The following is a 13,909-nucleotide window of genomic DNA, read 5'->3' as shown; positions in this document are numbered from 1 at the left end:
GCGCCGTCAACGTATTACGGTAGAAGGTAAAAACAATGAAATATAGTGATATGATAACCAGTTTTTGTATTTCCATTCTCCTTGAATGCTCATTTACTTGCTTAGTTTTTGTATCAACCAAAACCATGCGATTCAACTGTGTATCAAAGACCCGCATATTTTCTGCCTTTTACGAACTATGAAAGTAGAATGACTTGGACTTATTGTGGCGTCACAATACACTTCGTCTACCTTGACGTTAAATTTATGTAAATTGCACGAGGCTGTCCAAAGGGGTAAATATGATAAGGAGATTTATTATACTTTCATGTAAAATACTCGAACCTGATTGGTCAAGAAGCATTTGAAAAAACATATTGTTACCCTCTGAGAACAGAAAACACGCGCCCCAGGGTGATAGTATCTAGCAATGGGTAACAGTACTTGACAACGGGTGATATTATAAAAAATTATCACATGCGTCAAATTTATGCGCGTACGGTTCGCTGTAGATTGCTAGACGACGTCGTTTTAGCGTTTGTAATAAACGCGAGTACCCGCATCGAAATACGAAATATCGCATGACAGTGATTGATCAAATGTCAACAGACGTAAGTTTTTCTGCTTTCCAGTTTACATAACATTCAGTATAATAAAACAAATATTGCATGTAGCTGAGGGTAACATTGAAATTTTCACCCCTCGAGAAACCATTTTCAACCTCGGCTGCGCCTCAGTTGACAATGGTTTTCTTGGGGTGAAAATTTTCAATGTTACCCTCAACTACATGCAATATTTATATAATGATGTTTGAGAGGGAGATATAAAGTTTTGTCATCCCTGGCACGTGACCATCTAGACCAATCAGATTACGCGTTGCATAGAATTCTCATACTGAGGTATAATGATATATGTGCTGGAGGTTGAGGGTATGTTATTGTAGTGCTTTGCACAATCTGCAGCCTTTACCTCCGTTATAGCTACATAACATCTTCATTTTAGTTGACCTTGTAGGTCAAGGTTATCTTCAATTGAGACAGAGATCATATTGATATTTGCAAGTCATTCTTCAAATTGTGTTGAGAGGGACTTTTCATTGCATTGAAGCACCTTTTTTTACCTACATACATCTTAAAGGATGTTGATTGATTGAATATTGTTTAACGTCCCTCTCGAGAATTTTTCACTCATAAGGAGACGTCCCCACTGCTGGTGAAGGGCTGCAAAATTTCGGCCTATGCTCGGTGCTTATGGCCTTTGAGCAGGGAGGGATCTTTATCGTGCCACACCTGCTGTGACACGGGGCCTTGGTTTTTGTGGTCTCATCCGAAGGACCGCCCCATTTAGTCGCCTTCTATGACAAGCAAGGGGTACTGAGGACTTATTCTAACCCGGATCCCCACGGGAAAGGATGTTGATATACTGTCACTCTTTTGAAAGACAGAAATTGATGTACATATTTGTTCTAATAAAAAAGCATGTATTGATTCTGAAAGGTCTCAGTCATGTAGAGAGATATTTGTTTCAGAAGAAGGTGATGTATGTGAATGTTATGGCCCAATATAGATTCTTGCTGATGATGAGGAATCCCGATAGAATGTATACGAGAAATACGTTTCTAGGAGTTTGAAAAATCTACATGTGCCCAAGTTCATGTTGTATAGTGTGTGTTTTTTAAGATATTTATTTGATATTTTGATCAGGCTGTGTGCTGTTCTGACGGTAGACATTGCTGTCCTTCAGGAACGAAATGTGAAGTATCCTCTGGAAAATGTATGAGAGGAACAAATATTGTCATGGACTGGTTTGAGAAAGAACCTGCTATGCTGAGATCAGAAAATGTGGTTTGTCCTGATGGTCAAAGTCAATGCAAGGATGGGCAGACATGTTGTAAGCTGTCGAGTGGAAGATATGGTTGTTGTCCTCTTCCAAAAGTGAGTATTTTACAGAGGTTTGCATTGCAGGGAGATGTAGTTTTTGACTTGAGTGCTTGTGGCTATGTTTGCTTGATAGTTTTTCAAAGATCAAGTCCACTTTCACCGGGCAATGAATATTTCATGTTAAGGAGGTTGAGGGAATATTATTGTTGTCTATTTCACAATCTGTAGCAGCTTTATCTACGTTATAGCTACAAAGTATCTTCATTTTTATTACTTTGTAGGACAAGGTTACCTTCAATTCAGACAGAAGTCATATTCATATTTGCAAATAGTGGATCAAGGTTATACACATGTACATGCAAATATATAAAGAAAATCTTTAAAAGTCTTGTTCTCAAAAAGCACTGGGCTAGAAGGGCGGAGATATACTCAAAATCTTCCAGATATTGAGTAGATTCAAATTTGTACAGATGATGACCCCTAGGGGTAGGGTGGGGACATAATAAGGGATCAAAATTTTACATGCAGATATACAACAAAATGTATAAGAAAATCTTCTGCAGAATGACTGGGCCAATTTCAATCAAACTTGGAAAAATCATCTTTAGGTGAAGGGGATTCTAGTTTGTTGAAAGGAAGGGCCATGCCTCATTCAAATGGGAGAAAAAACACAAAAAGACAGAAATAGGGTGAGGTCATTTAAAAATCTTCTTAAGAACCACTTGGCCACAAGAGTGGAGATTTACATGAAAGCTTCCTGACAACGTGGAGATTCAAGTTTGTAATAAAGGTGACCCCTGGGGTTAGGGTGGGGCCACAATAGAGAATTAAAGTTTAACATGTCAAGGAAACCAAACTAAACAACAAAAAGAATTCTTAGATGAAGTTTGTTAATATGAAAGGCCATCCCCGTCTACAAGAGGATATGATAATTTATGAATTGAGTCAAATTAAATAAAGTTTGATAATTAATGAATTTTTAGTGCTTACCTTTAAAAACATTTTTTAGTGAACCAAGCTGCTTGTATAATGATAGATTTGCTAGGCTTGTTAATTTTTAGAAACTGTTGATTAGGTGAGCAATGTAGCCCATGGGCCTCTTGTTTAACATATTGTTTTGATATTTTTTTCAGGCGGTGTGTTGCTCTGACGGTAGACATTGCTGTCCTTCAGGAACAAAATGTGAGGTATCCTCTGGAAAATGTATGAAAGGAACAAATATTGTCATGGACTGGTTTGAGAAAGAACCCGCTATGCTGAGATCAGAAAATGTGGTTTGTCCTGATGGTCAAAGTCAATGCAAGGATGGGCAGACATGTTGTAAGCTGTCGAGTGGAAATTATGGATGCTGTCCTATTCCAAATGTGAGTATTATATAGAAGTTTAAATAATTGTAATAAAGGTGACCTCTGGTTTCTGCTAACACTACATGTATAAAGAAACTGCAGCGTAACGACAAAGCAATGATAAGATGGATCTGTTTGGTGAAGCTTGAGCAAACCATTCCGTTTGAATCCTTCCTCACTCAAGTCAACTTAAAAAGCCTCGCAGACATCATGCAGAAGAGCAGACTGCATTGGCTGGGGCACGTTGAGCGCAGCACTGGCTGGATTGCTCAAGTCCGACAACTGAACGTACCAGCGGAGAGGACCACTGGCAGACCCAAACTTTCTTGGGAGGATGTCGTGAAACGGGATAGGAAAACCCTGGGTATGGATTCCGTCAACCCTCATCACAGACAGGAATGGAGAGGAAGACTTAGATCAAGACTGGACAGTCAGGCCCCACCCTCAACAGAGGATTAATTGATGGCCTGATCAACAAATAAACTGGATATGATGATGATGGGGTTAGGGTGGGGCCACAATAGGGGATCAAGGTTTTACATGTTAAGGAAACCAAACTAAATGACAATAAGCATTCTTAGATGAAGTTCATTAATATGAAAGGCCATTCCCGTCTACAAGAGGATATGATAATTTATGAATTGTCAATGAGTCAAATTAAATAAAGTTTGATAATTAATGAATTTTTAGTGGTTACTATTAAAACATTTTTAGTGAACCAAGCTGCTTGTATATGATAGATTTGCTAAGCTTGTTGATTTTTAGAAACTGTTGATTAGGTGAGCAATGTAGCCCATGGGCCTCTTGTTTAACATATTTTTTGATATTTTATCAGGCTGTGTGCTGTTCTGACGGTAGACATTGCTGTCCTTCAGGAACGAAATGTGAGGTATCCTCTGGAAAATGTATGAAAGGAACAAATATTGTCATGGACTGGTTGGAGAAAGAGCCAGCTATGCTGAGATCAGAAAATGTGGTATGTCCTGACGGTCAAAGTCAATGCAAGGATGGGCAGACATGTTGTAAGCTGTCCAGTGGAAGTTATGGATGCTGTCCTATTCCCAGTGTGAGTATTTTACAGAGGTTTGCATTGCAGTGAGATATAGTAATTGACTTGAGTGATTGTGGGTTTGCTTGATAGTTTCAGGCAGAACAAGTCCATGTTAGATATAATGTTCTATCGTTAAAGTGATGATGTCCTACGCACCTGATTTAATGATAGAATGCCTCCCATGTGCCCGCAGTGGAGCATATTGAAATTTGTACTCGGTACATGTTTTGGTAAAATCATGTCACATATCATTAATATACAATCGAAAAAGTTACCTTCACAACTGACTCGCTATTACCATGTAATTCCAATTTGATTAGCACAGAAAAAGAACTAAAAAGTCAGACTTTGAATTTCTCTGTGTACAGCTTCATTTTACTGGTACTTTTCATTGCATAATGGAACAGCTCTAAAATATGGAGATAGAGTCTCTTACTAAAAATGTACTACGATCTTTACTACACCAATATTCTACAGGAAAATTAAATTGTGGCTTCCAATACACTTGTAAATTAAGAAATATAAGTTATGTCAATATTGCAGCATCAAATTAAATTAATATTCTTATTTTGATGAAAATTGCTTTCATTAGGTCTGAATCAAGAAATCACGTGTACTTGGGAATGGATATGATATGTTGTGGAGGTTAAGGTTATGTTATTGTAGTGTTTTTCACAATCTGCAGCCTTTACCTCTGTTATAGCTACATAGCATTTTTATTTTAGGTTTGCTTGTAAATCAAGGTTATCTTCAATGCAGAGAGAGGTCATATTAAAGGGACTGGTTCACAATTTTTGATAAAAATATTCTTCATTTTTGATGGAAAACATTAAAAATATAACTAATTTTATATTGACAGCCAAAATTTTGACCTTCTGAATGCAAGAATAAAAGCAATATTTTAGCCTTAAATCTGTGTTATGTAAATAAAGACTCGAGTCTTTTAATGTATAAAACAAACCAGTGAAATTTAATTTTGTAATATAAAACATCTTAATTTTACATAGTCAAAAAATGTGACACATTTTACCCAAAGAATGCTTGAAATGTGAAATACATAATAAACTTAGATCAATTTCCATTTCTTTTGAAAATTTCGTAAACAATAACATATTGCAATCTTTGTTTACAGAACAAATCATAAATTCTCCAAAATGAGCTTCTGTGATAATGTATAACCTTAATTTTTATGTGAAATCTTTTAAACACATTAGACAGTAGTTTTTGATCATTAAAAGTGAAAAACAAAATTTTGGGGGAAATCGTGAATCAGTCCCTTTAATATTTTTAAGTCATTCTTTAAATTTTCTTTTGAGTGCCTTTTCAATGGTTTTAAGCAATCTTTTTTCCCCACATACATGTACGTCTTAAAGCATGTTGATTTACTGTCACTCTTTTGAAGAAAAGATTGATTGATTGAATATTGTTTAACGTACCTCTGGGGAACATTTCAATCACAAGGAGATGTCACCACTGCCAGTGAAAGGCTGTAATATTTCGGCGTATAGTCGCGCTTATGGCCTTTGAACGGGAAGGGATCTTTATCGTGCCACACCTGCTGTGACACGGAACCTCGTTTTTTGCTGTCTCATCTGAAGGACCGCCCCATTTAGTCGCCTTCTACGACAAGCAAAGGGTACTGAGGACCTATTCCAACCTAGATCCCCATGGGATCTTGAAAGAAAGAAATTGATGTACATATTCGATCTAATAAAAACGCATGTTTTGATTCTGAAATGTCTCAGTCATGTAGAGAGATATTTGTTTCAGAAGAAGGTGATGTATGTGAATGTTATGGCCCAATATAGATTCTTGCTGGTGATGAGGAATCCAGATAGAGTGTATACGAGAAATGCGTATTTGTTTTTAGCAGTCTGAATAATGTACATGTGTCCAAGTTCATGTTGTATAGTGTTTGTTTTTTAAGATATTTATTTGATATTTTGATCAGGCTGTGTGCTGTTCTGACGGTAGACATTGCTGTCCTTCAGGAACGAAATGTGAAGTATCCTCCGGAAAATGTATGAGAGGAACAAATATTGTCATGGACTGGTTTGAGAAAGAACCCGCTATGCTGAGATCAGAAAATGTGGTATGTCCTGACGGTCAAAGTCAATGCAAGGATGGGCAGACATGTTGTAAGCTGTCGAGTGGAAGATATGGTTGTTGTCCTCTTCCAAAAGTGAGTATTTTACAGAGGTTTGCATTGCAGGGAGATGTAGTTTTTGACTTGAGTGCTTGTGTGTATGTTTGCTTGATAGTTTCTCAAAGATCAAGTCCACTTTTACTGGGCAAAGGGTATTTCATGTATGGGGGGTTGAGGGTTTTATTATTGTTGTATATTTCACAATCTGTAGCCTTTGCCTATGTTATAGCTACAAAGTATCTTCATTTTGATTACTTTGTAGGTCAAGGTTACCTTCAATTCAGACAGAAGTCCTTCATATTTGCAAGTCATTCTTGAAATTTTCTTGAGAGGGCCTTTTTGGTGGTTTGAAGCAATGTTTTTCTGCATATATCTTGAATCATTTTGATATACTGTGATATCACCTGAAGTGAAAGTTCAATTGAGCTTTCTATAATCAAAACTTTCCGTTCTCCTTCATTGCCATCGTCGTGGTTGTCATCGTTGTAAGCTTTTAACATTTTCTTCAGAATCACTAAGCCAATTTCAAGCAAACTTGGCACAAAGCATTCTTGGGTGGAGGGGATTCGAGTTTGTTGAAGTGAAGGAACATGCCCCCTTCAATGGGGAGATAATCACAAAAATGCAAAAATAGGATGGGGTCATTTAAAAATCTTCTCAAGAAGTACTGGGCCAGAAAAGTTGAAATTTACATGAAATCTTCCTGACGTAAACATAATTCAAGTTTCTTAAAATCATAACCAGCGGGTGTATGATGGGGCCCCAATAATGGATCAAAGATATACACATATACATGCGAATATATAAAGAAAATCTTTAAAAGTCTTGTTCTGAAGAAGCAATGGGCCAGAAGAGTGGAGATATACCTGAAAGCTTCCTGATATAGAGGAGATCCAAATTTGTTTATATCATGGCTCCCCAGGTGTAGGGTTGGGACACAATAAGAGATGAAAATTTTACATGCAGATATACAACAAAATATATAGGAAAATCCTCTGCAGAATGACTGGGCCAATTTCAATCAAACTTGGAAAAATCATCTTTAGGTGAAGGGGATTCTAGTTTGTTGAAAGGAAGGGCCATGCCCCATTTAAATGGGAGAAAAAACACAAAAAGGGAAAAATAGACCTTTCTGTAGATACCAACGTTTTTGACAATGTGACCTAGACCTTGGAGTTCCACCGGCAATGGTGACGTCTCCATATGAGTGAAATATTCTCGAGAGGGATGTTAAATGATATTCAATCAATCAATCGACCTACTTTTTGAAAACTTTAACCTTGCTAATAACTTTTGAACAGTAAGTGCCAGAGCTTTGATATTTCACATGAGTATTCCTTGTGACAAGACCTTTCCGTGGCTACCAATATTTTTGACCCTGTGGCCTTGGAATTTGACCTACTTTACGAAAACTTTAACCTTGCTAATAACAACTTTTGAACTGTAAGTGCTAGAGCTAAGATATTTCACATGAGTATTTCTTGTAACAAGACATTTCTGTGGGTACCAACATTTTTGACCCAGTGACCTTGACCTTGGAGTTTGACCTACATTAAAAAAAATTGACATTGGTCATAAGTTCTAAATGGTAAATATTAGAGCTTTCTTACTGCACATAAGCATTTCTTGTGACAAGATCTTTCTACTTGTACCAAGATAATTGTCTTTGTGACATTGGCCGTCTTTGGAATTGGCCATTATTGGGGGCAATTTTTGTTTCACAAACACATCTTGTTTAAAGATTGTTTTTATGAGATGCACATGGTTTGTTGACATCAAACTTTTAACAAGACAGTGTAATTGCATATGTTTATTAATATATCCACTAGTTTAAAAGAAATCATACCCAATATCCGAACTAATAATCAATCATTACATTTTTCGTATACCTGCTTAACGTTTCATCTAGTAAATTCTATATTTCATCATCAGTTAAATCGCTGAACCTCGGCATTGTATAATCAAAGCAGCAGACCGAGAATCACATCACTTGCGTAGCCAATAGAAATAGGGCAAACTATTGCTCGGACAACAGTTCGTAAACTGTTGACTGGTCAATAGACCTACATAGTCAATGAGTGTGAGACTTGGTTTAACAGTTAAAATGTTGATTTTATATCGTATTAGTTTTATATAGGAAAGAAAATGAAGGTGTATAGCGAAGGTGAATGTTGTGGCCAATTATATATTCTTGCTGGTGATGAGGAATCCAGATAGAATGTATAGGAGAAATACGTTTTTAGGAGTTTGAAAAATCTACATGTGCCCAAGTTCATGTTGTATAGTGTTTGTTTTTAGCTTACCTCAACCGTAAGGTCCAGTAAGCTTTTCTGATCAAAACTTTCCATTGTCCGTTGTTGCTGTTGTTGTAAGTTTTTAATATTTTTATTCTTCTTCAGAACCATTGGGTGATTTTCAATCAATCTTGGCACAAAGCATCTTTGGGTAGACGGGATTTGAGTTTGTTCAAATGAAGGACCATACCCCCTTCAAAGGGGAGATAATCACAAAAAAGCAAAATAGGGTTGGGGTCATTTAAAAATCTTGAGAACCACATGGCCACAAGAGCTGAAATTTACATGAAAGCTTCCTGACAAAGTGGAGATTCAAATTTGTAAAACACATGACCCCTGGGGTTAAGATGGGGTCACAATAGGGGATCAATGTTTTACATGTGAAGGGAACCAAACTAAATGGCAATAAGCATTCTTAGACAAAGTTCGTTAATATGAAAGGCCATCCCTGTCTACAAGAGGATATGACAATTCATGAATTTGTAGTCAAATATAATAAAGTTTGATAATTAATGACTTTTTAGTGGTTACCTTTAAAAACTTTTTTAGTAAACCAAGCTTCTTGTACAATAATAGATTTCCTAAGCTTGTTCATTGTTTTAAACTGTTGCTCAGGTGAGCAAAGTGTCCCATGGACCTCTTTAACATTTTGAAAAATGTTTTTATCAGGCTGTGTGCTGTTCTGACGGTAGACATTGCTGTCCTTCAGGAACAAAATGTGAGGTATCCTCCGGAAAATGTATGAGAGGAACAATTTCTGTCATGGACTGGTTAGAGAAAGAACCTGCTATATTGAGATCAGAAAATGTGGTATGTCCTGATGGTCAGAGTCAATGCAAGGATGGGCAGACATGTTGTAAGCTGTCTAGTGGAAGATACGGATGTTGTCCTCTTCCAAAAGTGAGTATTTTACAGAGGTTTACATTGCAGGGAGATGTAGTAATTGAGTTGAGTGCTTGTGTGTATGTTTGCTTGATAGTTTTTCAAAGATCAAGTCCACTTTTACTGGGCAAATGATATTTCATGTTTTGGAGGTTGAGGGAATATTTTTGTTGTCTATTTCACAATCTTTGCCTACATTATAGCTACAAAGTATCTTCATTTTGATTACTTTGTAGGTCAATGTTACCTTCTTTGCATTTTTTAGTGAACCAAGCTGCTTGTATAGTGATATGTTTGCTAAGCCTTTTCAGTGTTAGGAACTGTTGCTCAATTGAGCAATGTGGCTTATGGGCCTATGTTTAACATTTTTTTTGATATTTCATCAGGCTGTGTGCTGTTCTGATGGTAGACATTGCTGTCCTTCAGGAACGAAATGTGAGGTATCCTCTGGAAAATGTATGAGAGGAACAAATTCTGTCATGGGCTGGTTTGAGCAAGAACCTGCTCAGAGAAAAGCACACTCAGAAACAACACTCAAGAAGGGTAAATCTATCATGTGCCCAGATCAGAAAACCAGCTGTCCTGATAAGAATACATGCTGTAAAAATAAAGATGGAAATTATGGATGCTGTGCATATAACAACGTAAGTATGACTACAATTTTGTATTGAGAATGGATAAATATCAAAATAAAGGTGTCTGAATTATTGGTGATTCATGATGATAATGATGAAAAGGAAGTATAGGAGATAAGTATATTGTGGGATGTGGGAATTAATCATTTGTATTGTTCATAAGGAATCTACAGTATATGGTGAATATATGGGCAGTCCATTTTCCGAGTATTTTGTCAACGAATGTATGGGCAATTTGTAGGTGTTTTATCAACCAATATGTGGGCATTTTGTAGGTTTTATTGTTGACCAATAAGTGGACATGTTGTAGGCATATACATTGACCAATGCATGGGCATTTTTATGCATATCTATTGACCAATGTGTGGATATTTTGTTGGCATTTTTATTAACCAATGTGTGGGTATTTTTGTAGGCAGTTTTGTTGATAAGTTGTTGCATTTGATAGGCTGTGTGCTGCAAGAGTGGGACGTATTGTTGTCCAAAGGGCTACATCTGTGACACCTTGCCAGAAATTTGCAGAATGCCAGAGGCCAAGGTAGCATGGAAGAACACAGCCAATCTGTTTATACAGAACATACTCCGTAAACGAATCCAGAATCTACCATAAGCAGAGAACTAACTGTTATTTTATTACTTGCCTCAATAATGGAAGGAGTAAAAACTTTTGAATTCGGTTTTCATCTTGTAGAAATTTATTATTTTGAAAATTTAAAAATTAGAATTTTCCCTTTATTTATATATACCTCATGTACAGACACTGTGCATTATTTATTTTTACTCAAGTCTATGCTCCTTTGCCTTCTGATTTACAAATGATTCTAGATGAGCCTTGTGTCTCTTCTGAATAAAAAAAAACCCCAGCTGGAGTAGGAGAGAAATTAATAGAATTATGGAACATGTATCAAACATCTTGTGTGAATGAAGCATCTAAAAGAATATTAAACTTTGTGAATGAAGCATCTACAAGAAATGAATATCAAACTTGATTTTGTATTTGAGAAATGTTTCATTGTCGAATTGTTTATAGGGTACAAAGGAAAGAGAAGCATATGCTATTCATGTGATAAATGTTTTTAGTGAACTAAGAAACTGTAATATGTAAGGATAATATAGTTGATGATGTGGTATTTGACAGTAAATGATGTACATGTGAGAGGTGAGGGGTAGAATTTAGTGTAGGTATTTTTTCAATGCTATGTTTTTCTCTGTAGATTGACTCTTAAGGTGTACTGATGTATGCATGAGTTTGATTTGCCTTCTGTTGCAGAGTTATGTGCTATGAACTTTTACGTGAACATTTATATATGTAGATAAGAATTACTTAAATAGTATAGATATTGCAAAACATGACATTATGACTGTTGATAGATAGAATACTTGTATAATGAATTTTGTTTGTGTTTGTTTGTATGCATTATTGTCTCTTGTACATGCACTTTGATGATGCTTGCAAGTCGTGTTATTTAATTGAACTGTCACATAGTACATGTGTACTTAAAGAGAACATATTCATAAACATATTCTGGCCAGTTTGTGCTATTACATGATCATATAGATATCTGCAGATTTATAATTGTAAATAAAAAACTCTTTGAATTTCTGGGATAAATGTTTTTCCACGTCTGAATAGTTGTGATTTTATTTTTCAGTAAGGAACACATTCAATGTCTTGAGAGAGAGAGAGGGGGGGGGGGGGGTATAAAGATGATGAAAGCATGCTGAAGCTGATTATTTAAAAATTATCTCATGCTTACATGGTTTCTGTTACATTCCTACTGAGAGAAGTTTTATTGGTGACATGTTTATTTTATAATTGAACTTTTTTCTATTTATAGATTTTTATGTCAAGTTCAAAGGTCATACTGTGAGATCTGCATATAACAATGCATTTATTAGGAATTATGAAGATAGAAACGTCAAAGCTTTATGATTGGCAAAACGTTGATTATGTAAAGTTAAATTTCACAAGGGCTGTGTGTTGTACCTAAGTATACTGTTAAAGTGGTTATTTACGCGTGGGGGGAAATTTACACTAATTACACGGCCACGTAATAAGCGCGTAAATTTCCCCCACATGAATAGTTTTAAATATTTGATATACTTATATACATATATGTTATATTTAGTTACCAAGTATCTTTCCCCTGCATGTAATGTTGGACATGGAAAAACGCGTACTTAACGCCCAGCGTAAATAATCACTTTTACAGTAATATCTGTTGTACTGATTTGATTATTTCAGAACATGTCTGAACTGTGCAGAGGTGTTGTAGCTTGGCAAGGTTTGAGTACATTGTACAACATGCTTTGTCGCCTATTTTAGCTTTACCACTGTTTGTCTTATTACGTTTTATGCCCAGAAAGTAAAGACACGGGGCATGCCACAAACTCTTGCCCCACCCACTTCATACAGCTAGATTAAACATGCTTTTGATTATGAAGTATGCTGGCGTGAAGCATCGTAATTCATACTGTTAATACATGCAATTTCAAAAAATGAAATTTATTCTAAAATGAACACCAACAAACCTAATGGTTCAGATGCTGAGCAGTATTTGTCACTTTTTATTTAGTTCTCTAATACACGTACTTTAATGAAATCCAGGTCATTCATTTTCATAATATTGTCATGGATTTTTAAATGTCCAGATTAACGAGCTCCACTTTGTGCGATATAGCTGCTGGATAAATTTAATTGTCAGCCACTGTAAACAATTGAGTGGTACACTTAATAACTGTTTATTTTCTATTAAAGAGCACACTGATATTTTAAAAGTAGCATACATCAGCATACAGATCTAGAACTTGGAAATGTTCTTAAAATATTGATGTGTTGGTGCTGCATGCATATAATGCTTCTCCGTGAAAATTACCTACCACTTTTGAGAAGTGGGAGAGTATGTAGCTGTTGATTGATTGATACATATGTAGGCAACATCCTGTTTTGTCTTTAGAAGGAACGATTATTCATGTAACTGTAATGCAGATGAATTGTTTAGGTTTCATGGATTGCTATACATGTGGATGAAGTCATTCCAAAATTGAATCTGTCTAGCTTACTCATTAAAGTGAATTTCAAAGAATTTCTTCTTTTATCTTACTTCACCAGAGCTACAAGGTCAAGTGAGCTTTTCTGGTCACCTGTTGTCCATAGTCCCTCTATTTGTTACAAACTTCACACATTTTCGACTTCTGTGGAACCACTGAACTAATTTCAACCAAACTTGGTACAGAGGATCCTTTGATAAAAGGGATTCAAGGGCGTTCAAATAAAGAGCCATGTATCCTTCTCAATCAAGAAAAGTAAAAATAAATCTTCAGAATAGCAGGAAGAGGATTCATACTTGAGGCCAGGATTCATTATTAATATGCAAGTATTGAAGATTCAAGATTATAGAAATCAGTACCTTGAGGGTGTTACACCCTAAATCGTCGTCCGTGCTAAATCGTTGCCGGCGACGATTTGGGATGGGCGACGACTTGGGGTGGGGCCGATATGGTTCAAAATTCATATGGGAAGAAATTTTGATAATGCTCTCATAAACAACATGGCTTTGATTAGTATGCAATTATCTTCATGTAGTGCAGATTCATTTTTTTTTTTAAATCATGAACCCGGGAGGTACTTGGGGCCATAATTGGGGATCAAAAGTGTACATGGGAATATATATTTTAAAAATCTTCCCGAGAATC

At 36.1% G+C, this 13,909-nt stretch overlaps 1 protein-coding gene across 1 annotated transcript in view; it reads left to right on the top strand.

The window, feature by feature from the left end:
• The window catches only part of LOC130051079 (neurogenic locus notch homolog protein 2-like), a 40,919-nt gene extending 27,620 nt beyond the window's left edge, over window positions 1–13,299 (top strand). Inside the window, exons 14-20 of the mRNA XM_056152392.1 lie at window positions 1,683–1,913; window positions 2,993–3,223; window positions 4,041–4,271; window positions 6,208–6,438; window positions 9,366–9,596; window positions 9,965–10,222; window positions 10,662–13,299. Coding sequence (XP_056008367.1) covers window positions 1,683–1,913; window positions 2,993–3,223; window positions 4,041–4,271; window positions 6,208–6,438; window positions 9,366–9,596; window positions 9,965–10,222; window positions 10,662–10,823 — 1,575 coding nt within the window. The 3' untranslated portion in view covers window positions 10,824–13,299. The remainder of the gene's footprint in view (window positions 1–1,682; window positions 1,914–2,992; window positions 3,224–4,040; window positions 4,272–6,207; window positions 6,439–9,365; window positions 9,597–9,964; window positions 10,223–10,661) is intronic.
• Window positions 13,300–13,909: the final 610 nt, after the last annotated feature.

Source organism: Ostrea edulis, chromosome 10 (genome assembly GCF_947568905.1).
Source record: "Ostrea edulis chromosome 10, xbOstEdul1.1, whole genome shotgun sequence".
NCBI classification, from domain to species: domain Eukaryota; kingdom Metazoa; phylum Mollusca; class Bivalvia; order Ostreida; family Ostreidae; genus Ostrea; species Ostrea edulis.
The sequence above is the reverse complement of the archived record's forward strand: the minus strand, read 5'-3'. Positions and strand labels throughout refer to the sequence as shown.